Genomic DNA, 25,810 nt, shown 5'->3' with positions numbered 1-25,810 from the left:
AAGGTATACATTTTTATTATTCTTTATTTTTTAATAATAAATTTATCCATCAAAATAAGCGTACTCTTAAAGTTAGTTACAGGTTGCAAAGTGTAACCTTAACATTCTGAATCATTACACCATATAAAGAAGGGTTGGTGATTAGGTCAATTTCAAAAGCCAGCCCTCCCATATGTTCTGCAGGAAATGGTGCAGCTTTTATAGTTTATTTTCTATTTATTACTTCCTCCGTCCCAATAATCTTGTTTCACTTTTCTTTTTGGGTTGTCCCAATAATCTTGTCTCATTTCCTTTTTAGGAAAATTTTAGGAACTAATTAAATCCTAATTAAACACTATCTTAATTAATCCCCCCTAAACCCTAATTTATCTCTCTCTCTCTCTCTCCACACTCTCTTGCCTCCCCCTCTTCTCTGCCCTCCGACGCCCTTCCACCTCCATCCCTCTGTCCTCTCGCCGCCCTCCCACCTCCGCCCTCTCGCCTCTCGTCGCCTCCGCCGTCTTCCCACTGGCCTCCGCCGCCCTCCCACCTCCGCCCTCTCGCCTCTCGCCGCCTTTCCACTGGCCTCCGCCGCTCTCCCACTTCCACCTTCTCGCCTCTCGCCGCCTTCTCACTGACCTTCGCCGCCCTCCCACCTCTCGTCTCCGCCGCCCTCCCATCTCCATCCCTCTGGCCTCCGCCCTCTCGCCTCTCGCCTCCGCCGCCTTCCCTCTGGCCTCCGCCCTCTCGCCTCTCGCCTCTCGCCTCCGCCCTATCGCCTTCGCCGCCTTCCCATCTCCATCCCTCTGGCCTCCGCCGCCCTCCCACCTCCATCCATCTCGCCTTCGCCGCTCTCTCGTCTCCCCTCTCCTCTGTTTTTTTTCTTCTTCTTTTTCCCCAGACATTAGGGCTCGCCTAATTGTGGATAATTGTGGCTGAATTTGTGGAGGATTTGTGGATAATTGTGATGTCCGCAGCTCAGCCCCACTGATTTGTGGAGGATTTGTGGAGGATTGTGGCTGAATTTCTGTTTGTTCGTTTAGGGGGTTGGGCTAAAGATTTGATTTTTATTCTTGTTGTTCTTTTGCTTGATTACGTTCACTGTTCCGGCGGCTCCCCAGATTTTAAGAGCGGCGGCAGTAGGAATTTGCAGAAGGAATTATTGAAATTTGTTGAGGAGGATGAAGATTTTGTTGAAATTTCTTGTTGAAATCTGCATTTTCTGTTCTTCCAGTTAATTTTTTTGTTGAAATCTGTAGATGATTTGTTGTTGCCTTTAATTTACAGAATTCATGTTTCATGTTTGGGGGAGAGAGTGCCGAGAGAGAGAGAGAGCCATGTTTGGGAAGGGGGTTAAGCTATACTTTCATTTTCTTAAGCATGTGGGACCTTACAATTTACAACACTAACTCAACACTCCTTAATCTCCGTGCCCAAAAGAAATGGGACAAGATTACCGGGATGGAGGGAGTACTATTTTTTATTTATTTCTCACTAAAAAATACTCTCTTTATCAAAAAATTGCATTTCTTTTTTTATCATTTTAGAACATCCATCAAAATTAGTTCAATTCTTTTATAATTAAAAATTATTTTATTTTGAACAATACTTCACAATCAAGGGCGGATTCGTGAATTGTCATTAGAGGGGCCTGAATTTGTTAACGTATAAAATTTGAAAGTACTTGCATTGGGGGTTCGGGGCGGGAGCTCCTGACCAAATTTTTATAAACATTCCGTAGCGTTTATTTTTATGTTCAAGTAGAATTTTAATGGATTTAATATTAAGACTTAGTCACTTACTATAATATATAGGTGTTCGCATTACATTAATTCAACAACAAGTACATTGAAAACATATAAAGATATACTTCTATGCCCTTTTTTTTATATAAGTTTCATATTTTACAAAAATAAACTATTTTTCATTATATATTAATAGTCCATAACTTTACTTTAACTTGAGAATAGATTCAAATTCAATATTGAAAATTATATAAAAAAGAAAATCAGACAAAAATAACACAAATTTAACAAACTAATATAACAAATCACTTTAAAATATTAAGCAATTAATGTGGATACTACGATTATTAAAACACAATGTATTATATTCTCTTTTGTGTGTGTGTGTGTGTATATATATATATATATATATTAATAAAAAAAATCAAAATTTGAGTGGGGGCTTTAGCCCCCCTTAGCCTTCCGTGGATCTGCCCCTGCTCACAACACAATTAATTATTATTAGGGTAAATATCACTTTTGAGCTCTTTATTTTTTTTTTATTTTTTTATGTCTCATCATAAGCATAATAACAAAAAATACCTATCTTATTATTATTATTATTATTATTATTATTATTATTATTATTATTATTATTATTATTATTATTATTATTATTTTCTGTTTTGTGGCCTGCAAAAATTAATTCGATGATTGATAATTGACGTGTTTCGACGAATAGCCATGTTGTCAATACAAATGAAATTAAAAAAAAAGAAAAAAAAAATGAAAATTGACATAATTAAAACGCACTATTAAATAAACAACGCAATTTGAAGAGAGGGAGATACAAATTTTTTCAAAACCTAGCCTGCAAAGAACACCAACACAGAATACCCAAAACCTAGCATGCGAAGAATCGTGAGAAGAAGAGAGGGAAGAACATCCAAACAAAGTGGAACTTTACAATGAACAATAAAGATAGAATAACTATGAGAGTTCACATTCTATACAATGAACAATCAAAAATAACTTTAGAGCATTGGCAACACCCTTACTCAAGTGCCTACTCGAGTAGAGCGTTGCACTCGAGTAGGGCGTTGCAGGGGGCACCTACTTGAGGGATACTCGAGTCTTCGAGTATGCACGATGGGGGGAGAGGGAAGGTGCGTACAATGCACGCGCCTTAATTTAATAAAAAAAAATAGAGAAATTTGAATTTTAAATGAAAATTTTGACTGCTTTTCCTCGATCTCCGTGCTTTGACCGACCGTTTCCATTTTTGTTTTCTTCTTCTTCTCCTCTTTAAAATACCCCATCTTCTCCATTTTTCTTCACATTTCTTCTTCTCCAATTTTCTTCTTCTCCATTTCTCTTCTAATTTTATTCCTTCATGGATCCACACAACCCTTTCTATGATCCTAATTGGTGCCCCGATCTCTTCGTCGATTATCACCCCGATATGGGAGGAATCAACTTGGAGGAGACTCCAGCCGATGAGGAACCAGTCAGTGCAGAGCAGAGTGCCTCCAAACCAAAGAAGGGCGGCCAGAGGAAGGAAATGGCTAACAAAATCAAGCACGACAAGGAAGTAAGGATCCGTCATACTTACCTTCCCGAGCATACGGATCTCATCGTCCAAGTTTGGGCGGAGAAGACGAACGACGCCATCCGTGGGACGGATCAGAAGGGTGAGACGTATTGGGGACGGATCCACGCACGTGTCAACCCCATCATCGGCGTCGACCTTAAGATCCGGCAACTTCAAGGCCACTGGGCCCGAGTGAGCGCGGATGTGCGTCTCTGGGAAGGTATTTGGGTGGAGACGCGCAACAATTGGCCTTCCGGTCATTCTGAAGATATGCTTCGTGACAAGGCCCAAATTCTCTTCAAGGCTCGAAGCCCACAAAAGGCCGCATTCAATTTTTGGAACGCGTGGAAAGTTCTCCGGAACAATCCCAAGTTCAAGTCGATGTACCTCGTTGGAGACGTGCATGCCTCCAAGAGGACAAAGACTACGGAAGAGGGCGGCTTTACCACCTCGGCGTCGGGCGAGGAGATCTCTTCTTCCCGGCCCAATGGCAATAAGGCGGCGAAGGCGGCGGCAAAGGGGAAAGGGAAGGCGTCAGCGTCGCAGATGAGCTCGGAGCCTCCACCCGAAATAGTGGAGAGGTTGGACAGGTCCGACCAACAGATGAGGGCATTGATCACCGCCCAATACACGCGGAGGAACGATATCAAGGAGAGGGAGCTCGATATGCAGCTCCTGAACGCGGATACGACACACATGACGGACGCACAAAGGGCATTGCACGCATCCATGGTCGCCGACGTGCTCAGGCGTCGTGGTCTAGACTAGGATTTTAATTATGTAATTTTAATGATGGTTTTTTATGATGTTTTAGGTGTTTTTAAATTTTATGTTTAATGGCGTATTTAACTATTAGAAAAATATGTTATTTAAATTTGAGCAATTAAATTTAAATGAAAAACATAAAAATCAAAACTAATGTTATCAAGTAGGCTATCAAGTAACCCCAATGCAGCACTACTTACTCAATAACACAACCCACTATCAAGTAAGCCCATTGCGGATGCTCTTATAACATGTCAAACACAAATACAAGTATTATATAGATTTGAGTTTGAATTATTAATTATAATTGTGTAATTTTATTTAAATTAGATTTTTTTCATTAAATTATTTTTTATTATTTAAAATAAATATGTTATTGAATTAAATTAATTAAATATAAAAATATTATAAATTAAATAGTACTAGTATATAAAAAATATGATGTGGCGGTGAGTAAGTTATTTTACCAAATACACCATTGCAGTGATAGATTAAAAATATATATTCTCTCCCATGCACAAAAAAGAGTCTTATTGTGTATTGGACATGAGTTTTAATAAAATTATTATATAAGTGAAATAAATGTACAATTTGTAGGAGCAATTGTGGTACCAAAAAATGAAAAAAAGGGTAAATTATTAAGTAAAAATTGGAATATAAAGGTACAATAAATATATAATTTATAGGTAAATATATAAGAAAATGTAGTATGCGATAGTTAAAAAAGTGAAAAAAAATTTGTGGATAAATAAAAATGAGTAAGTGAGAGTGGTTTGTTTGGACAGACAGAGGGAGTAAGATACTTTCTCTATTCACAAAAATTATGTGTTTGTTACTATTTTTTGTCCGTCTTTAAAGATTGTGTGTTTTTTGTTTTTAGAAATTTTCTTTATGCTTTAAACTTCATTTACACTCAATATTTACAAAATATCCACCTTTTATTTTTATAATTTGGTGGGACCCAATATTATACTTTAACATTAAAATCAAATCTTTCATTTTTTTTTATTAAAATTCATAACCTTCAATCCATTATATTACTAAGAGCATCCACTATGCGAGAAAGTTTATGTGGTAGCAATATACTTGCTCCATAGTGGGCTATCAAATTTGAGGTACTAGTAAATTTGGGGTAGCAATACAAAGCAAACAATTCTACTACCCAGGAAGTAAGTAAAGTGGTGGGCCCAAATTCATTTTTTTAATTGGAATTTCTTGGAAGTTGCGCATTGATAGATTAAATATGGAGGACCTTGCATGCAGATCTTGATGTATTATATTTTTGTGTTATCATTTGATATTTAAATTAACTTTTTGAGTGTATTCTTATTTATATTTTTAAAATTAGTTTTGTGTTGATCGAATTTAATTTTCAATAATGTGTTTTGAAATTTAATTTTTTTTGACATAATTATATTAATTTTTAAATTATATTTCATTATTTAAAAAATTAATTTATTCATATAATTATATAAATTTTATTGAAGTAAAATATTATAACAAAATTAAAATACATAATATATATATATATATAGGTGGTAAATATAATATTAATGATAGTGAGGTTCATAAATAGTTAAATATGAGGTAGTGGCACAACGAAGAAAATATGAGAAAGTTGAAAAATGAGGTAGTTGTTGAGATGACACACATGTGGCACCACTCAGTGAGGTAGACCACAGTGGATGTCTAATGTGGCCGGGAGAAGTTTTGTTAGGTATATGGATATCGTTGGAAACAAACTGATCCGTACGAGTTGACAGGGCCACGGATACATACTCTGCATTTTATTTTTTCATGTCGTTATCAATCTTTTTTTGTTGATACAGATAGATTCCTCGTACGGTTTTACAAGGGTTGCGTGGCGGAGTCTGATTGGGTGGTAAGCTTAGATGAGATAATCATCCGCCACTAAGTGGTGTCTGTTTTGCCATGCAATCAAGTTCTTCCCCCTTTCTGGGATTTGAGCACTGCTCCATTTAAACATGATAAATGTTTATCATCTACTTACAACTCAACTTCAACACGCTGCAACGTGCTATATATATTCGGATAAGTCAATACAACAATCTTAACTAAACAAAGCACCACCACCTCTCCTCAATTAATGGAATCTACGCCGTCCGCCCTCCACACCCAGCTCCAGTTTATTCTCCAAAGCCAGACTGAGCGCTGGGACTACGCCATCTTCTGGAAGTCATGGAGAGGCGTCGACGGCGGCGGCCGCCCCGTGCTGTCGTGGGGCTCCGGCTACTTCCACGGCGACACCGTCACAGTACCTACAAACACCAAACCCGACCCCTCCGAATCCGAGTGGTTCTACATGGCCTCCATCACCAGATCATTCGCGGCCGCCGACGACCTCGTTTTCCGAGCTCTCGCCACGGCCTCGAATGTCTGGTTGGTCGGACCCCAACAACTTAACCTCTGCGGCTCCGAAAGGGCTAAAGAAGCTCTCTTACATGGACTCACAACTCTGGCTTTCATACCAACTCCTCATGGCGTCGTTGAATTAGGCTCCTCTGATTTGATCAAAGAGAACTGGAGCCTCATCAAACTCGTTACCAATTCTTTTCATCCTCAAATCCAAGACCAGAACAGAGTTCTGTCTAAGACCTCGTCGGGGTCGCCTGAATCATCCGATTCACGCGACATCCCTCCACCAAGAACTGAAATTCAGTTGGTGGATGGATGGCGTGATTCAGATGATTCCTCTCCGCCAAGAAAAAAGGCGAGGGCTGAGAAGATTCCTCGGAATCATCTGGTGGCGGAGAGGAAGCGCAGGGAGATGCTCAACCAACGATTCTACGCTCTGAGAAGCGTCGTCCCCAACGTGTCGAAGATGGACAAAGCCTCTCTGCTAGCCGACGCCGTCACCTATATCAACCAGCTCAAATCCTCACTCACCGCCTTAGAAGCCAAATGCGCGCGTTTCCTCAAAATGTACAACGTTAGAAGCACATCCGCAGCCAAGACCTCCCACGCCCACAAGCTGGAGATCGAGGTCAAGATTCTAGGATCGGAGGCGTTGATCCGAGTCCAATCCGACGACGTTGATCACCCTTGCGCCAGAGTGATGAACGTGCTCAGAGATCTGGATTTGGAAGTGAGTCGAGCTAGCTCGTCGGCGATCGGAAAGATTATGTTCCAAGAAATTGTTATTAGAGCTAGTGATGGTTTGTGTAGTGAGGAAGCTGTCAAGACAGCTATAGTTGGGAGATTGGAGCTTATGACTCTGTCCCCAATTTCATAAATATCTACTTGTTAAGAGATTCTACATTTGTGACGTCACATTTTTCATCCAATTTAATTGAGCAACAATATAACGATTCAAATATTATTAGTCCAATATATAAGTCATAACTGAAAATAAAATTATCAAAATAACCTTGTGTAGGCCTTCCGTGCACGAGATAGGTGAATTTCGCCTATTGAATTTGCGAATCCGGTTTATTTTTCTAAATTGTTTTAAAAGATACGCCACGTGGCAAATCGGGTACGAATCCGACTAGAATCCAAGAGAATCGCACCCTAAAAGAATCTGATTCGCCGTACATGCTAATTTTTGAAGAATCCGTGCATCATAGATGAAGATTTGAAAGAGTTCATAGTTAACTTGGATATCTTTACATACGGAAAGTCAATTGTATCCAAATTGAATTCAACACATGGGGGTGAGTATCGGTTCGGTTCGGTGCAAAATCGAACCAAAAATTCAAAACCAAAAAAATGAATAGATGGTTAAAATTGAAATCGAACCGTACCAATAGGGGTGCCAGACCGAACCGGTAAAATCGTCGGTTTCGGTTCGATTTACCGAACTGATGCAATTTTTTTTCTCTCGAAAAAATTAATTAAAACCTGTAAAATAATGTAAAAATATAAATATATAATTTTCAAAAAAACCAAATAATATATTGTAAATATATAAAATATAAATATATAATAAAATATTATAAAATATAAATATGTAAACCAATTAAAAATTAGAAAATTAATTATATATTATAAAATATAAATATATAATAAAAATATCGGTTCGGTTCGATTTAAAACCAAACCAAAAACTGAAAATCGAAATCGAATCGAAACTTATCGATTTTTAATTTTCGGAACCTAACCAAAAACCGAACCAGTGGAATCGGGACCGAACAGCACCGAAACGGTTCGGTTTGGTTTGGTTTTGCGTTTCGGTTGGGTTTCTGCTCACCCCTACCAACACATATATCTAAATAACATAATAATATAGTTCTCATGTAATATAATTCTGTGCAACACAGAGAATAATTTTTTTTGTTTTTGCAATATATGGAATATTCCGAATATGAGTATTATAAGACGTTCTGATTAAAATTTTACCTATAGGGTTTAGGTGTACTTTAGTTGTAAAATTTTTATTGAAAAATTCTAGATAAAAAAGATGAAAAAATATTATATATATATATATATATATGTTTACTAGAGATGAAAACTGAGAAAATATTGGAAAATATTTTCACATTACTAACCAAAGATAATAGTATTATCCATTGGAGAGAAAATGAGTAAAAATGAGCTGTCCGAGAAAATATTTTATCTTGCCCGAATTTTTTTTTTTTTATTTATCATAGTAAACATGTGAAAATAATAGAAAAATGATGAAAAAAATATTTGTTCTCTCATTTTTCATCAAAGTAAACGGATCCTTATATTATAAAACATGGTCCGTGAGGCCCATGAGTCGACAAACCAATCTATCAGGCCCAATAAAGAAAATCCTTACTAACGTAAAAGCCCTTAAAATTTCGGCCCAGTGTTTTACAAAGAGGAGAGAGCGTATCTTATACCCTTCTAGCTAGGGTTTTTGCAGCAGGGGAGAGAGAGGGAACTTGAGCGCGACGATTTTTTTGCAGCGATTCCATCACAAGCCGAAGCCATGGCGAGCACGAAAGTTCAGCGTATTATGACCCAACCCATTAACCTGATCTTCAGGTATCTTCAGAGCAAAGCGCGCATTCAGATTTGGCTGTTTGAGCAGAAGGATCTGAGGATCGAGGGCCGAATAATCGGGTTCGACGAGTACATGAATTTGGTGCTGGATGAAGCTGAGGAGGTTAACATCAAGAAGAACAGCAGGAAGCAGCTCGGGAGGATTTTGTTGAAAGGGGATAACATCACGTTGATGATGAATACTGGCAAGTGATGCTAAGATACAGGTACTGAATGTTAATTATTTGGGTTTATTTTTGATTAATTTAATTCGGTTTGATTCTGGTTTGCCGTTTTACTGAGTTTTGACGCGGAATTGTTAGGGTTTATGCTAGTTTCGCGTGGATTGTTTGGGACTGTGATAGGTGGTTGATGAAATGTCCCTATGGGAATTATTGCTAGATGGTTTATTGAGTTGTACTTGAGTGATGGTTGTGTAGAAAGCTTTTGTGGTTGCTGATAGTGGGGTTCGGTGCGTGCGAATTGTTAGTTGTGGGGAATTTATTTTGATTGAAAACAGGGTTGTTTTCAACACGTGCCATACAAAGGAGAGTAATTTTGGCATTGCTAGAATTAGATATGGGCATGTAATTGCAGCTAGTTTGTATAGAATGAAATTGTATTTGGTTGTGGTGTGTTTTTTTAACAAAGATTAGAGAGTTAGTCATGTGACTCATGTCTTTTTGTTATCACTAAACAATGAGTGTGAAGACGGGGATCTTTTCTAGTCACTTATTCCTTGGCAAATACGAGTATTTTGTCTTCAAGTCCTGCTTTCGTGCTATTACTAGGTTTGAACTGTTGTTGATTGGAGTATTAGTCTTTTCTTTTGTAACACAACTTGCCTGTTTCATCCTTAACATGGTTATTGGTTATGTTGATGCCGTGACTTAGGTTTCCACTCTTGAATTTTGCAGGCTCAAAGACTAATGAAGGGGCTGCCTTGTAGTTCTTTCAGAATGACTTCGTCTGCATTCATTTCTTTAGGATGGCCGTTTGCTTAGTTTCTCTCATTATCCTACTTCTTACATGTATGTTACTGTGTTTTTGTACCAAGATTTACTAGTATTCGAAGTTGGATATCATGTAAAGAAGAGAGTTTGCTTTAATCTGGCCATTGAAGAGTTGGAAATATTCACGCACATGTTTGACCCTTGTCCAAATTGTCATTTTCTCTCATACTGTCATTACCTTCTTGAGATGAGTCTTCATATTATGCTCGTGTGATTCCTTGATGTTAACAGTTTGTGGTCAATTGGATTGGAGCCATAAGCTCATAATCTGTGACTTGATATGTTAAGTTACTACCTAATTGCAGAACTCAACTATGTTTGATTTTTCTGTAGAGCGCTCGGGTCGGTTGTTTGGTGGCCCTTGACCAAGACCCTAGAATTCTGCAATCACACTTGCTGCTTATGGCAAATTCTGTGAATAATTTTATCAGGATGAGCATGGAATGTTTGTCTGTTTATTGCTATGTGCTACTTAGATTAGTTGCGAATGTTTTCTTCACTGTCCAAACATATCACACTACCAAAGCTTATTCAATCCCAACATCTTCTCTTTTAGGTCTTCATAACATGGCATGTTCTGTCCATCCATAATTTGTTTCTTACCGAAGTCTGTATTTCTTGAACTTGTATCATCGGTTATCCTAAACCCTACAAAACCCTTATCAATTCTTGAAATTGCGTTGTTTTAGTCTGCTGCATCCAGTTTCAAAGTCTTGCGTTGTGAATTCGTCATTTTAGGGTCTGATTCGATCTCAAGGATCTGATTTCCTTTACATATGTTTCCGTTACAGGGTTACTGGCTAGAAATAAAAGGATGTTTATCCAATTTACTATTTTAACATAATCTTTGGAATGCTGCATATATGACCCTCCCTTTTAATTTTTCAGTCCTAGTTTTGTAAAACAACGCTGCCTAGCTTTGAGATTGTGCAATAATTATATTTCTAAGATTCATGTGATAATTATAAATTTAGGTAAATGTTGTGCTATTTTGAGTAATCAAGCCTTCTTTATACCTAAATAATGTGTGTATGTGTTGGGCAAGCGGTAGAATGGTTAATACAAAAGGTCTTGAGTTCGATTCCATCGTGGTACAGTTTTTAAATTTTATTTATTTCATACTACTATTAATCTATCAAAGAAAAAAAAACTTGTATGTGATGGTTTTCTGCTTTACAAATGCTATTGAAATGTTACAGTAAGAGGTTGAAAGAAATTAGCCATGATAGGTACATTCTTGGCCTCTTATCTACTGAGGGGCATTTATTTTTTTATAATTGGTAAAATATATGATTAAATACTTTATTTCCATTACTAAGATTTTTCTAGTCTTATTCCCTCAATTTAATTCAAAGTTTCAATTCATTTAGCAAATAAACAGATGACTAGATGGAGCCAAGCCTCAGGCTCGACTCACTTGTCATATTTTTAAGTTTGTATTTTTTCAGGTTTTTATAGTATAAGATTGAATTTTGGCCGTCTAAATTTGTTTCTAAATACAAAAATATAATTTTATCTATCTATTTCTAAGATCCAGGCTTGGTCCTCTGCGTGAATCGGATGGATCGTTATAAACTATATACTTGATTGAGCGCTCTGCATGAGGCCAAAAATTAGTGGTTATGACGAATCAATCAAAAGTCTATGATTAAAGAGAAGGTAGATAACATTTATTCTTGAGGTTGTTGGAAGGATTATCCTAGCTTTATTTATTTTCATGTTAAATTGCTTTTTGTTTGACGTTACCCTTAGAAAATGACCATTTTTTTTTGGCTAGGACATGCAGGAAAACATTAGGACTCGAAATTTAAGGATTTTTTTTTACCGTGTGTATAAATATCTCTCTCACCAAAATAAACTTAGTTATTATTGCAATTATTTCAAAAGAATACACATGATTAGTGCACAGTTATAATATAAAATTTTGTATTTAATTAATATACTTTCTCGTTAATAAGTTGATATATATGTCCTTAGAATAAAAATTAAAGACATGTTCAATATGATAATTAATAATGTATAAGATTCTATTTTTGCGGAATTATTTGGAGTTTTTATGTGTAAGGGCAGAAATACGAAATTTTAAAAGCGTTTGACAAAATTATTACAAATTAAAGACTGGGTACGAAAAGAAAAAACCTTTGACAAGGACTTATACTAGTTTAAATACTGCACGTCAAAGTTAAAGAGGATATATTAAAAGCATAGTAAATGCTTGATTGAATTGCAATTGTATATTATTACTATGTGTACTTATTATTACGATAAAATCATTATATATGTATAGTGTGTATTAAATCGGAACTAAAAGGACGAATTGATGCACGATAAATATTGGTTGACAGCAGAATTTTCCCTATAGTTCAGCAGACAATATTGGAAATGTTTATAAAGACTTTCTTTTTTGGTTCTTACAAACGTTTTATCTACAGTCAATGTTCACATTAATGAATAATACAAAATATAATATCTAGGTTAAAGTGTAATCAACTTATATTCAATGTAGTTACCCAATTATTTGAAAAACTTTGCACTCTTTAAATTAAACCAAGTTGCATGGGCACATAGACCAATATATATATATTGTACTATCTATTTATTTGTTACTTCCATAAAAAGTGTTTATTCTTACAAATTCTGATTATATTTATAAAAATTATCTTTATTTTAATATTTTAAGATAATATATATATATATATTGTACTCTCTCCTATTCATAATATAAGTTTTTTTTTTTGAAATTTTTAGTTATTTATATTTTAAATGACGCTTTGAAATTTAATACCATAATTTCCATCATTAACTTTCCTTTTTTTTTAATGTTTTTGATAATGATTACTAAGAATAAATTATCACTAATTCAGGTTAATTTGAGTATAAATAATGTTTATTAATTAATATATGTGCAAAAGTTTTAAATAAAACATTTATATTATGAATGTGAGATTATTTAATTTTCCTTCTGTTCGCTAAAAGTATGCCACTTTTGCTATTTTTGACGTCCGTAAAAAAGTATTTAGCTTTTTCTTTCATTTTCTCTTTCTAATCTCTATTTTTATTTACAAAAAAGACAAAAAAAATCATCTTTTATTCAATCTCAACCACTAATTTCCTATAATAGTGTGAGACCATTTTTGCACTACATAAAAATTACCAATAATTTTATTAAAACTTGTGCCGAATCAAAATGAAATATTTTTAGCAGATGAAGAGAGTATGAAATAAGCATATTTGTCTGTATCTTTTATTTAAATGAAGATATTTCTCACATATATATTTAATACTCCATCTATCATAAAAAAATGTAGTCTTATTACTACTTTCGTCCGATCATGAAAATTGTAGCATTTTATTTCTGGAAATTATCCTTTATAACTTCATTCATACTTAATATTTAAAAAAAAAAACTTCAACAATTTAACTCACCAATTTTGCGAATGAGATTCAGCGTGCCACACTTTATATCTCACTTTGTGTCCCATTTTCAATTTTGTTTAATTTCTTATATATATTTTTTTCAATTTCAATTGTATATGCTTTAGTTTAATTTTGTGATAATTAAGGTATATAATTATTTTTTATCATTTAATTTCACTTTTATTATCTAATAATAGGTTGATAAATTCAAAGTCATGGTATATAATTTTTTAAAAAAATAATTTTTTGAAATAAAAATTAAATATAATTCATAGTATTATAATAAATTTTATTTTTATAAAAAACATTTTTAAATTAATAGATTATAAGCATGGGACACAGTGACACACATAAAATTGTGGGACACTGGATCTCATGCCCCAATTTTGATGGACCCTTTTCTGCTCAATTTTGGTGAGTTTCCCTTTACGTACGCTTTATACATATTTTATGACTATTTATTAAAATTGGTGATCTCTAAATCACACAATTTTTTTTTAAGACAGAGAAAGTATTTAAATTCAATATTTTTACACAAGTCGCATTAAGGTGAAATGAAATATTTTCGTTGCTCAATACACTCTTTTGGAATCATGTAACACTAATAATACAAAATGGGGATACATAAAGAAAGGGTAGAAAGAAATCTAATGATTTTCCCCATTTATGGGGTAATAAAAAGGTGCATCCTCAATACTCTTTTCTTAAATTTGATTCTTTAAATCTAATCATGTCCCTAACATCACCTTTAAATTGTGTGTGTACGTATTCTCCATTTCTCTCTCTCTCTATAAAGCCAGTAAGTTCCTCCAGCCCACCATTTTCCTCTCCCACCTTTTTCACTATGACTGATCCCCACTCAAATCTGTATGCTCAATGGCTGTTCAAATACAACCCTCTCCACCATTTCCCCACCTCCAATCCTCCCCACCACCCCTTCCTCCACAGCTACGCCGCCGCCAACAACCACCATTATCAAACCCCTCCCCCCTCCCCTCCACTGCGCGAGGCCCTCCCCCTCCTCTCCAGATACGAAGAGCAGTCCTGCTCCGGCATGGATCTCGAAAACATCAACAAACCTTCCAAAACCATCCAAATTCCCTCCTCCTCATCAGCTCAAGAAGACGACGATGATGATAATGGTGTCACCGTCGCGCTGCACATAGGCTTGCCAAACCCTAGCGCCGCTGATCTCGCGTCGGTGATGGTGTCATCGGACAACGGCGGCGACAAGGAGGAGGCCGCCGATCTGGCGGCCGAGTACCCCATCACCAGGCTCAACAAGGGGCAGTATTGGATTCCCACTCCCTCGCAGATTCTCATTGGCCCAACGCAGTTTTCATGCCCAGTTTGCTGCAAAACCTTCAACAGATACAACAACATGCAGGTTCCACTTTGCCATATCAATTCTCACGTCCACTTTTGCAACAAGTTTTCATCTTTTTCGGATTTCTTCATTTGTTTTCTTGGGTTTGTTTGTAGTATATTTTAAAAGAGATTAATCGGAAATTGAATTGTATATTGCATGGGTTAAGGTAGCAGGAATTCGAAAATTCAGTTTCTGGATGTCTGATGGTGATCAGACTTTTGTTCACTTCATTTATGTGATTGAACTACTCAGGCAATGTTCCTTATGCTTTTTCCTTTGAAATCTGCGCTAGCTGTAGAAAATGGGTATCTGTGTTGAACTGAAACTTGAACAGTTTTGAGATTTGATCTCTCTCACAGTCAGAGTCAGTGATGAGTTGTGTGAATCTTGAATTTAGAAAAGGGCTTGAAAAGCCCATACCTAAACTTTGATAACTCCATCCAATAGTCTTGTTACTTTGGAAATTGTTGTCTGACGAGTCAAGATTAATTGGAACGCAGATGCACATGTGGGGCCACGGCTCTCAATACCGGCGGGGGCCGGAGTCCCTGCGCGGCACGCAGCCGACGGGGATGCTCCGCCTGCCGTGCTACTGCTGCGCCCCCGCCTGCCGCAACAATATCGACCACCCGCGCGCCAAGCCCTTGAAGGATTTCCGAACCCTCCAAACGCACTACAAGCGCAAGCACGGCATCAAGCCCTTCATGTGCCGGAAATGCGGCAAGGCCTTCGCCGTCAGGGGCGATTGGCGCACTCACGAGAAGAACTGCGGCAAGCTCTGGTACTGCATTTGCGGCTCCGATTTCAAGCACAAGAGGTCCCTCAAGGACCACATCAAGGCCTTCGGCACCGGCCACGGCGCCTACGGCGTCGACGGCTTCGAGGAAGAAGACGAGCCCGCTTCAGAGGTTGAGCAGGATGAGGACTGAATCAACAAATTCCTAGGGTTTTTTTTTTTTTTTTTGATATGTGTTGGGACTTAAATTTTTATGATCGATCGGTTTACACCAGCTAAGCTTATGAAATATGATGTAAATCCTTAATTTTTTTTTTCCGGCCATGTTATAACTGCTAGCTAATACCTAAAACAAAAAAAGCTTTTGATGATCATGGTAGTGTTTGATCAGCCGTAGAATATTCTACCGTGATAATTAAGAAACAATTAATTATGATAATATTTTGATTGCGTTTGCACACATCTAGGTTTAGAGACAGTGGACATGGGAAACATAGCCCCATAAAGTGCGGGAAAGTATATGTTATTTGCGGTCTGAGCAATTAATTTGATCTGTTATTTCAAGAATTCTCACAATACAAAAAATCAGTAGGTTTTTATCTAGGTTTATTTTCAAGAAGTTGACACTTGATCGAGTAGAATTGTTTACTAATTACATGCATATATGCAAGTCAAGGTTTCTAACATATATAACAACTGGATTGGATACTAGTGGTTGAATCTTATACTGTTAGGGTTGAGGATATGATTTTTTATCATGAGAATCATGATCAGATAGTCATGGGCTTTCTTTTCCATTCAAAAAGATCTAGAGAGAGAGAGAGGATGATGATGAGGTGTTTCCAGGTGTTATGTCTTTCAGTTATTCTGTTTGAGAGTCTTCACTAATCCAAAAAGAATCAAGGGAAGAGAGAGATGAGAGTAGAGAGAGAGAGAGTATATTTTTTGGGGCCTAATGTAGGATAAATTTTGTATATATATATGCCCTAGAAAAATGACCATAATGTGTATAGGCTTTTCATTCTGCAAAAACACACACCAGCTTTTGGGGTGCATATGAATATGATGCCCTTTTGCTTTGGCTAGTGGGAGATATAGGTCTGGTCATGGATGGAACATATACCATTTCAGATTCACTACCTTTAAAATAATGCAAACCAAATGATTAGCCAACTCTCTCTCTGGGTTTCTCTCTCTCTCTCTATTCACACAAAGACAGAGAGAGGGAGAGTTATCATGTTTAAATGTTGATGAATTTGATCCAATAGAAGCCTGAACAAGAATACATATACAACCGTGTGTGTTTGGTGGCCTAGCGGTACGTAGGAGGTTAATGTTCAGATTTTGGGTTCGAATCCTTTGTTGCATGGTTTTTAAATTTTCTTTATTTTACTTATATAGTTTATTTAAAAAAAATATACATATACAACGTATATCGGTGTACATGAAATTGTTTTTTCACGGCTACCCTAATTTGATAAAGAATAATATAAATTTGGTTTGCAGTATACTCCTTATAAAAGAGGGGCCGCCATATACTGTTACATTCTTATATAACTTTCAACTATAGTTGAGAGTATTTATTTAGAATGCAAGTCATATTTTTCTAATTAATTCTGTAAATGAGAATCAACTGTGCAACATTAATTAAGAGCACCATTAAATGGATGTTGGTGGGGAGCTATGAAAATGATGAGAGAGAAAGTGAGCATGGGCAAATTAAGGTGAAGAAAATAGGCTAGTTCAGACAACTTTAAATACTGTGGAGCCAAAGTTTGTATTTGTTTTTTTTTTTTTTTTTTGAACCAAAAGTTTCTACTTGTTGAGGTTATATGTAATAGCCTCCAACAAAAATACTGTAGCCTCCAACAGATTGCCCATACAATATAAATTAAATTTAAAACAATGTAACTGTAGATTGAAACGACATATCAATGACTCTTTTGACTGCTCTCTATCACACACACACAATCACATTCACAATTGCATCTTGACAAAAAATAATGTTGGTGGGGAATACTATGAAGTACCAAGCATTTATACTTTCTCAAATAGGAGAAGATAGTATAAATAGCACCCCGATCCGGCCAATCGGAAGGATAGGCCGGACGGGCGCAAATCTTCGGAAACCTAACTCAATTAATTATGTCAGTAGTCCGTGAAATTATGGTACATTTATACATGGTTCGAAGATCTCTGAGTCTGTCTTATCGTATGTTTTATTAATATGAAACTATGGTGTGACAAAAAAAAAAAAGAAGAAAATAATATATAGGAGTACTAATTTTTTGGGAGACAAACCAGGGGGCTTAGCCCACTGGCCACCGGGTCCTCACTTAAGTGAAGTGACCCGGGTTCGATCCCTCTTGGGAACGAATTGGTGATTGGAGATATAAGGTGGAGTTTGGTGAATGGAGAGATAAGGTGGTTCTTGGAGTGGATGGGGAACTAACTACTAACATCTAACATGACTTTGACCGATCAAAAAAAAATAAAATAAAATAAAAAATTGGGAGACAAGAGAAGATACCACGGTGTAAAACCCATTGACCCTTTTGAATGCTGTGTGCATCAATCGAGTTACTGCACCATAAATCAGCTGAATTTTTTGTGTCGGCTTGTTATTTATTTTACTGATTGAAAATAATGTCTATATATACAGTAGTATATATTTTTTCACCTAAGTTAAAAGCACTAGCTATTCTTGCATTCCAGTCTTTTATCTGAGCACTGTTTGGACCGACCCTTTTGTTCATTTTCTCTTTATGTTGGGTCAAAAGAAATTCTCATGAAAAAATTAATTAGCTGACATTAATTATAATCATCTACCCCAAAATTTGCATTTTCTTTCCCAGTGCATGCTCGTCTTCTTTTATTACTATTCAATCTTGATGTAACAAAGAAATCTCTCTCTCTCTCTCTCGTATCCTAATTAATATTCTCAGCGACGTCTTCTTTTTGTATTTTCTTGATGTCTTAATCCCAATGAACATTGCTCTATTTTCCTCATTGGCCATGATCTTTTCCCATGTATAAGATTGTGTGTGTGTGTATTTTTATTGGTATAAAAAATGTACATGGGAAAGAATGCAGGGAGACCAAGAATCCGAACAAGAAGGAATTATGCGTATATGTTTTATCCTATCTTTGTATTCATATTCCTCTACAAAGGAGACAACTTTGTCCCCTCACACCCTCTAAAATATAATTTTCCTATTATTTAATTTAACTCAATCCCAAGATATATATAAAGCTCAAACCCCACAGATAATATAATATAAATATAATATTATATAATACTAGACTAGATATGTATATATATATTGTATGTGTGTGTGTGTGTGTGTGTGAGTGAACTTAACACGTGTGGGTGTGTTGGATATGTATGCCTTGATACACGCACGGGTGCATATATACAATATGACATAGAGTTCCTTTTTCAATGTTTTGAATTTGATGTAACAAATATTGTTGTGTATAGAAATTTATACTATTTAATAATAGCATAGGTAGGAAGTTTAAATTGGTGCGTGTTCATATCATGTCGAAGAATATATATATATATAATGAATTAATTGAAACTTGGTCCTTCAATTTAGATCTTGTATAAAATTCAAATTATGAAGGTGTACAAAAGTGCATGGGTAAAGAGAAATCATTAATCACAAAATAACGCTTGGTTATATATAATTGGTGTCAAATCATCTACAAAAAAAAAACAGATCATCAAATTTGTTCACAGTTAAATGTTTAGCTTATTTCTTTATTTTATTTTTATTTGGCTTTGTGATGGGAAGAAATTAATATGTAGTTAAATAATCCTTTTTTGACGTCACGATTATATAAATAATAACCATTAAAAAAAATATTTTTTGGGTATGTTCGGAATAAAATTTCTAACATTGTAATTACTATAACTAGATATTGGCTAGTTGACACGTAATAATAAATAAATAGTAATAAATAGGAGTCATAAACTGTACATGAAATATCAAAAATGCCCCGTAGCATAATTCATGAAAGACACCTTTAGTTCATAGGCCCCGTTGGAGAAAAGATAAAGAGGTAAAGGGCAAAACAAATTTTGACTCATGATGCACCTTTGAAAAAGAGAAATAATAATATCAAGTATTAATATTAATTAACATTAATATTAATAACAACAATAAGATATTTGATCAATTGTTAATTAGAAAATCACTGCATAATATATATATATATATATATATATATATATATGTAAAATAAAAAAAATAAAAATATTTGTTTTATTGAACTATATATCCCCCAAGATCTTCTTTCGCACTAATCATTATCCATGAAATATGCCTTGCTTTGATTGATTGATAAAGTTATCTATCTTTGATGTTTGTTTTGTGAGATTCTCCAACAGATATATATATATATATATATATAGGGAATGGATCAAAAAGAAAGCTATATTTATGAAGAATAAAGAATGAATCTAGGCCCTTCAAATCTGCCAATCCTACGGCCAATTAAATATATGATTGCTGCGTTTTTTTAATAGCTAAAAGGTTAGAATTGTAAAACTCTTATATACTTATTTTTAGGTAACCGATATCTACTATAATTAAGCTAATTATATTCATTTGAATTTTGGAAAGAGATCATGCATATCTATATATCCTCATAATTTGATTGTCAATTAGTCAACGAATATTATAACATAAATATATTTTTATTATATCTTTGTATTTTCCTCATTTTTTTAATTTTACTTTAGTCTCTGCTTTGATTTGTTCGACAATGATGATTTGGTTAGGTATTATTCTTTATTTCAATTATTTTCATTTTTATTTTTGTTTCTTTTTTTCATGAATTTTATTTTTGTTTGTATCTTTTATTTCTTTATTTTTTATTTCACATAATTAGTTAATTTTTACGTTTTTCTTTCACCTATAAAATTTTCAACATTAGTTCAGAAACAAGCAAATTACAAACATATTGATTTTTTTATAGATGACATTTCATTAATATTTTTTTCTTTTTTAGATTAAATATGTACCATTACGACATTATTTCAAAAACAAACAATTAGATATGTAATGAATTTTTTTATTTATTCATTATATTTGTATTATTTATTCACTAAAGAATTGAATCTATTCATTACATTTATTTATTCATTATAATCATTTACTTATTCAATTAAATGTAAACAATATTCAACACGTACTCATTAAATTAACAAAACACATTCATTAAGTCAACACTTCGAATTGAAACATGCATAAGTTCTGAATAACATGAATAAGTTGTGAATAATCTAGTGTACCTTTCGAATAACTACCATTCAGTTATGAATAAGTTTTGAATAATCTAGTGTACCTTTCAAATAACTACTATTCACTTCTGTATAACATGAATATGTTCTGAATAAATATTATTCAATAATGAATATCATACAATAAGTTCTGAAAAATAAGTTAAATTAAATTAATATATTACAATTTTTTTATAAATGAGCATATTATAAATAAGTGAACAAAAGTAATCGAATATCTACTTTAACACTCTGAATATTTGTTCAACTCGTTCTGGAGCTACTTGCATATCCCTTTCTCGGACGATCACCCATCTCACCCTGATAACTTTCACTAAACCAGTCATTTTGTCTTGCTCACGGATTCAAATTCTTCCATACACCAAATGCAGCCTAATCAATATATCACAAATTAGAAAAAACAGAATTCAAACACAGAATAAGTTAATGAACAAATACGCAGAAAATTTATGAATAGATTTCTGGTGCATCATGTGCCGCCTCGCCTCAACTGTCTGATTCGAGATGCCAAACACTATAAGATAGTGTCTGAATAACATATCAAACATACTGAACAGAATAATACCTTTCCTGAACAAACTAACAAATATTCTGAATAATATCTTCTACTTACTGAATAACTTAACAAATGCACCGATCACATAATAATTATCTAATACCCAAATTAATAAAAATAGCTTACGAATAACTCAACAAACATACTGAACAACAACACGATATATACTAAATAAACTTTACAAGTATTCTGAATAAGTACAACTATTTTTGAATAACCTGAAACATATACTGAATAAACGTTAGTAAAGAAAATCAGCTAATTAAACTCAATAATCATCCAAAAATGATTCAAAATTCTCAAATAGTACGCATTTCCCAGTCTGAAACATATTCAACAATTTTTTTAGAATGAAATAGGGTCAGCGAAATCCACAGAATATTCAAAATAAATCTGAAAAAAAAATCAAAACTTTATTCTCATAAATAAAAGAACCATATCGAGACAAACCTAAAAATCAAAGTTCTTAGATGTTCGTCGGTTCGAACCGCCACGATTATCAGTATTTCGCTGATAAACAACCATCGTCGAGCACTGCTTTCACCGAAGTTCTGTGAAAAATGAAACAACGAGCGAGGTTTCGGAGAAGATGCGAAAACAAACAATTTCAATTCAAATTTGTTCCGTCCAACAAATGCTATTTGATCGAAATCTAAAAATTTCAAGCAACATCTCCTGATTATTCAGTAATTTACAGAACCAAAAACCCTTACCTAGAGGTGATGCGCCGCCGACTGGTATAGGTTTGTGAAAATGAATGAATGAATTTGTGGTGGGTGGGTGGATAGAGTAAAATTCTATAATTACAAGCGTAAATGTAGGATAGGCAGTTTCTTAATATATGACAAATACAATTATACCCTTATGCGAATTTAAAAGGAATAAAATCTGAATGCTCAATTTTTTTTTAAATTTAAGAAACTACAAATCTGACCGTTCGTCATCATTAAATGGGCGGTTATGATTTAATCTTTAATCTCTATACTAAAGGGATTCTTCATAGATCTCAACCCTATATATATATATATATATATATATAAATTGCATTACATATTACATTATCTTTGTTGTGGGAATAAAATTTATGTAGATAAAATCTTCATTATGAAGAGTCACACCGTTTGTGCATTTTGTGTGTGTGTGACAGTGTGAGTGAATGTGTGCACGCGCGCGTGTAGAGAGAGAAAGAGATGCAAAATCTAGGTTTTTCTTTCTGCATGACTATGAGGACAAATTCTCACGGCATAAGATCAAGTTAGAGGATGTTTAGTTGTGTGAGATATAACTTGTACGTAAATGATGCTTAATTTTCCTAAAAAAAAGTGTGATGTTTTTTGTAGTTAGTGTTTATTTATATGATGCTATAACGCGAGATTTTTTTTTTGAGAAATATAACGCGAGAATATTAATTGTGCATTTTTTTTTAAGAAATATTAATTGTGCAATATTTTTTCGGGTCACAAAATCTCCTGTACACCTGGGTGTACAGCCCGAGTTGATCCTTACCCAGATTCTGACCCGCATGCTAATCCAAACCTACATCCTGACCCAAATCGTGTAAATAACACTATTCAGTTATACAAACGACACTGCAGCTTATAATTGACACTATTCAATTATATAAACGACACTGTAACATTTTTAAATGTTATAGTGTCATTTTCAATCTTATAGTATTATTTAAAATATTATACTGTCATTTACAATCTTATAGTGTCAATTACAGGAAATGTCATTTATATTTCTGAATATTGTCAATTATGTACACAGTGTCATTTACAATATGATAGTGTCATTTATATAACAGAATAGTATCAATTACAGACAGTGTCCTTTGTATGATCGAATAGTGTCATTTACGCAATTTGAGTCAGGATACGAGTTTGAATCAAAATGCAGGTCAAGATTTAGGTACGGGTCAAACCGAGTGTACGGTACACTCGAGAGTACCCAAGACCACCTCTTTTCGGGTTGGTATATATCGACCGTAATTAATGATGTAGTATATATTCATAACCTATTTTACACATAGCAAGTACCTAACGGCTAAATATGCATATTCTAATTCCAAAAAAAAAAAAAACGGCTAACCTGCATCAAATGCATGTTGATAGATATAAGTTTTAAGTATAAACTAATATTGGTTCTAAAAAAAAGTATAAGTTTATGATATATTTGATTTCAATATTTAACATATATTGTTTCTTTTGCAATTACCAAAAGAATAGTGTTTGTCTTAATTGTCTGGAATTAATTAAGACAATAGTGTTAGGGTGCGTTTACTTTCATGGATGGGAAAATGAAGGATAACAAAAATTTATGCTTTTAAATGTCTCATTTTTTTTCTTCATATTTTACACAAAAGAGAAGTTCATCATTTTTTCTTCCTTATTTTCACTTCAAGTAGGGATAATATTATCACACCAAAATGGAGGGATACTATTATCCCTCCTTGAAGTGAAAATAAGGAAGGAAAAAAGTGAACTTCTCTTTTGTGTAAAATATGAGATAAGAAATGAGACATTTAAAAGCATAAATTTTTGTTATCCCTCCTTTTCTCATCCATCAAAGTGAACGCACCCTTAAGATATAATGTGAAACTTTAAGTTTTTCATCATATATATCTAGACTATATGATATTTTTATAATAATAAATCTATGCAATCACACTGTGGTCACCCACAAACTAGTTCAATAGGAAATATTTGATTTATTTGATTTATTTACTTTTTAATAAAAATAGGATTTAATTATTTTACTGTATTATCTATATTGTACTTATTTTTTATTTATTTTTTTGCACCTTTTTATTTTTAATAAAAAAATAAAAAAAAGTTACAAGAAAATAACTACAATGTAGACAATATATATAATAAAATAGCTAAATTTTATTTTTGTTTTAAAAAATAAATTAAATAAATTTTAAAAAATTATATTTAATTAATTTGCATGTGGATGGCCACGCTATTTGCATCACTCTTTTTACAATCACACCAAAGCATACCTATTCAACTGGTCATCAATTTTTAATTAGTTATTGAGATCTATTAACCAAACTAATTATAATTAACAGTCACCATTTAATTTGTTGATTAATTGTTGTATATCATTTAAATAATATTGGCAATATATATTACTAAAATAATTTCTTAAAAAAATCATTATGACAGTCAACATAACCACTAGAGCTAACAATTAAACAATCATTGCGAATTTTATTTGTTATCCTGATCAAAATTACTTTCTTAACTTATTAACAAAACTTTTGGTGGACCATGATAACTAGCAGATTACAGCTTTCTATGAATTTTATAAATATAAAGTATTTGATTAAAATAAACAAATAAATCACCAAAGTTCAGAAAAATTAAAGGGGAAACTTTTCCTTTTCACAAAAGAGCACTTTCACCAGTTTCTTAGTAGGATCCTCTTTCCCCTTACATATCTGCTGGATGATGTCACACACCTATGTTTAATTAAGAAAAGTTAATAAATTTCATTCACATATATCTAATGTGCATTAGAATTAATAGTCGAGATATAATTGAGAACATTTTCTTCACTACTCTGAATGTGTATTACCTAAATCAGTGTTAAACTAAGTTGCAATATATGATGTTGAATAATATAGATGACCCTAATATTTTTTTTTTAAATAATTATAAACAAGTGTAGAAATATACAAAAAAAAAAACCACTTGATCCATAAATGGTGACAGACAGTAAATAAATAAAATGCGTAAAAACTGAGCTTAAAATTTACTTGAGTTGTGAGATTCATCTCCTTCACATTCTTGGAAAAGGCTGTATCTTTTTACCCCTTTATTCCATTCTGTTCATCATATAATTCCCCATGCAATGTGCCCATACTTAAATATTGAGAGAATTTGTATCATTTTTCTGCACATAATCCCCTTTGTCAGTTGTACTGCTGAGACACTTTCAGATAGCACTTTTAATGCTAACATTCACATTCACAGGGTCAGAATCTTGATTCTTTGCCCACTATTCTCCACTTTTAGTTCATATTTCATTCTCATATTTTATTTTACCTACATGATTAATATATAGATATGTATGAATATGAATATGATGTTATCGTAATATGAACATTTACATTTTAAGGACGAGGCCCACCATTTTTCTTTTGAAATATCAAATTTAAAAAATTTAGTCCTCATTGACATTTTTTTTTTCTGCCTATGCATGACGATGTTAATTATAATATGAAATTTAAATATGTATTGCAAATTTGGAGCTGTGAATTTTTTTTTTTTGAGGGAATTTGGAGCTGTGGATTGTTTTGTATATATGTGAACTTTAGTTCTATAGTAATAAGTTGCTTTTTTGTTTATCTTTTTCGCTCAATAGCTTTACAAAAGTT

The 25,810-nt window shown here is 33.8% G+C and overlaps 4 protein-coding genes and 1 long non-coding RNA gene across 5 annotated transcripts; 3 read left to right on the top strand and 2 right to left on the bottom strand.

Annotated features, from left to right (window-relative positions):
• Positions 1-365: 365 nt before the first annotated feature.
• On the bottom strand, positions 366-884 carry LOC131011150 (vicilin-like seed storage protein At2g18540). Its single transcript, XM_057938947.1, has one exon. It carries the CDS (start codon positions 882-884, stop codon positions 366-368), a length of 519 nt encoding a protein of 172 aa, XP_057794930.1.
• A 5,171-nt stretch (positions 885-6,055) lies between these two features.
• On the top strand, positions 6,056-7,365 carry LOC131002002 (transcription factor MYC2-like). The gene has a single exon (XM_057928677.1). It carries the CDS (start codon positions 6,167-6,169, stop codon positions 7,310-7,312), a length of 1,146 nt encoding a protein of 381 aa, XP_057784660.1. The 5' UTR covers positions 6,056-6,166; the 3' UTR covers positions 7,313-7,365.
• A 1,493-nt stretch (positions 7,366-8,858) lies between these two features.
• LOC131002409 (uncharacterized) lies at positions 8,859-10,169 on the top strand. The gene is made up of 2 exons (XM_057928915.1): positions 8,859-9,254; positions 9,945-10,169. Exon 1 carries the CDS (start codon positions 8,975-8,977, stop codon positions 9,239-9,241), a length of 267 nt encoding a protein of 88 aa, XP_057784898.1. The 5' UTR covers positions 8,859-8,974; the 3' UTR covers positions 9,242-9,254; positions 9,945-10,169.
• Positions 10,170-14,223: 4,054 nt separating this feature from the next.
• Positions 14,224-15,936, top strand: LOC131002024 (zinc finger protein WIP2). The gene is made up of 2 exons (XM_057928702.1): positions 14,224-14,844; positions 15,327-15,936. The coding sequence occupies exons 1-2, from the start codon at positions 14,302-14,304 to the stop codon at positions 15,753-15,755; spliced, it is 972 nt and encodes a 323-aa protein (XP_057784685.1). The 5' UTR covers positions 14,224-14,301; the 3' UTR covers positions 15,756-15,936.
• A 5,007-nt stretch (positions 15,937-20,943) lies between these two features.
• On the bottom strand, positions 20,944-22,295 carry LOC131002427 (uncharacterized). Its single transcript, XR_009094290.1, has 3 exons — positions 22,140-22,295; positions 21,877-21,977; positions 20,944-21,242 (listed from the first exon to the last, which is right to left on the bottom strand). It is a non-coding gene; the product is annotated as an uncharacterized LOC131002427 (long non-coding RNA).
• Between the last annotated feature and the right edge of the window lie 3,515 nt (positions 22,296-25,810).

This window comes from Salvia miltiorrhiza, chromosome 1, assembly GCF_028751815.1.
Source record: "Salvia miltiorrhiza cultivar Shanhuang (shh) chromosome 1, IMPLAD_Smil_shh, whole genome shotgun sequence".
NCBI lineage: Eukaryota > Viridiplantae > Streptophyta > Magnoliopsida > Lamiales > Lamiaceae > Salvia > Salvia miltiorrhiza.
The sequence above is the reverse complement of the archived record's forward strand: the minus strand, read 5'-3'. Positions and strand labels throughout refer to the sequence as shown.

Excerpts from the sequence above, each read along its gene's own strand:
- LOC131011150 (XM_057938947.1), bottom strand. The coding sequence starts at position 884 with ATGTCTGGGGAAAAAGAAGAAGAAAAAAAACAGAGGAGAGGGGAGACG.
- LOC131002002 (XM_057928677.1), top strand. The coding sequence starts at position 6,167 with ATGGAATCTACGCCGTCCGCCCTCCACACCCAGCTCCAGTTTATTCTC.
- LOC131002409 (XM_057928915.1), top strand. The coding sequence starts at position 8,975 with ATGGCGAGCACGAAAGTTCAGCGTATTATGACCCAACCCATTAACCTG.
- LOC131002024 (XM_057928702.1), top strand. The coding sequence starts at position 14,302 with ATGACTGATCCCCACTCAAATCTGTATGCTCAATGGCTGTTCAAATAC. Across the intron at positions 14,845-15,326 it reads ACAGATACAACAACATGCAG|ATGCACATGTGGGGCCACGG; the intron begins GTTCCACTTTGC and ends ATTGGAACGCAG.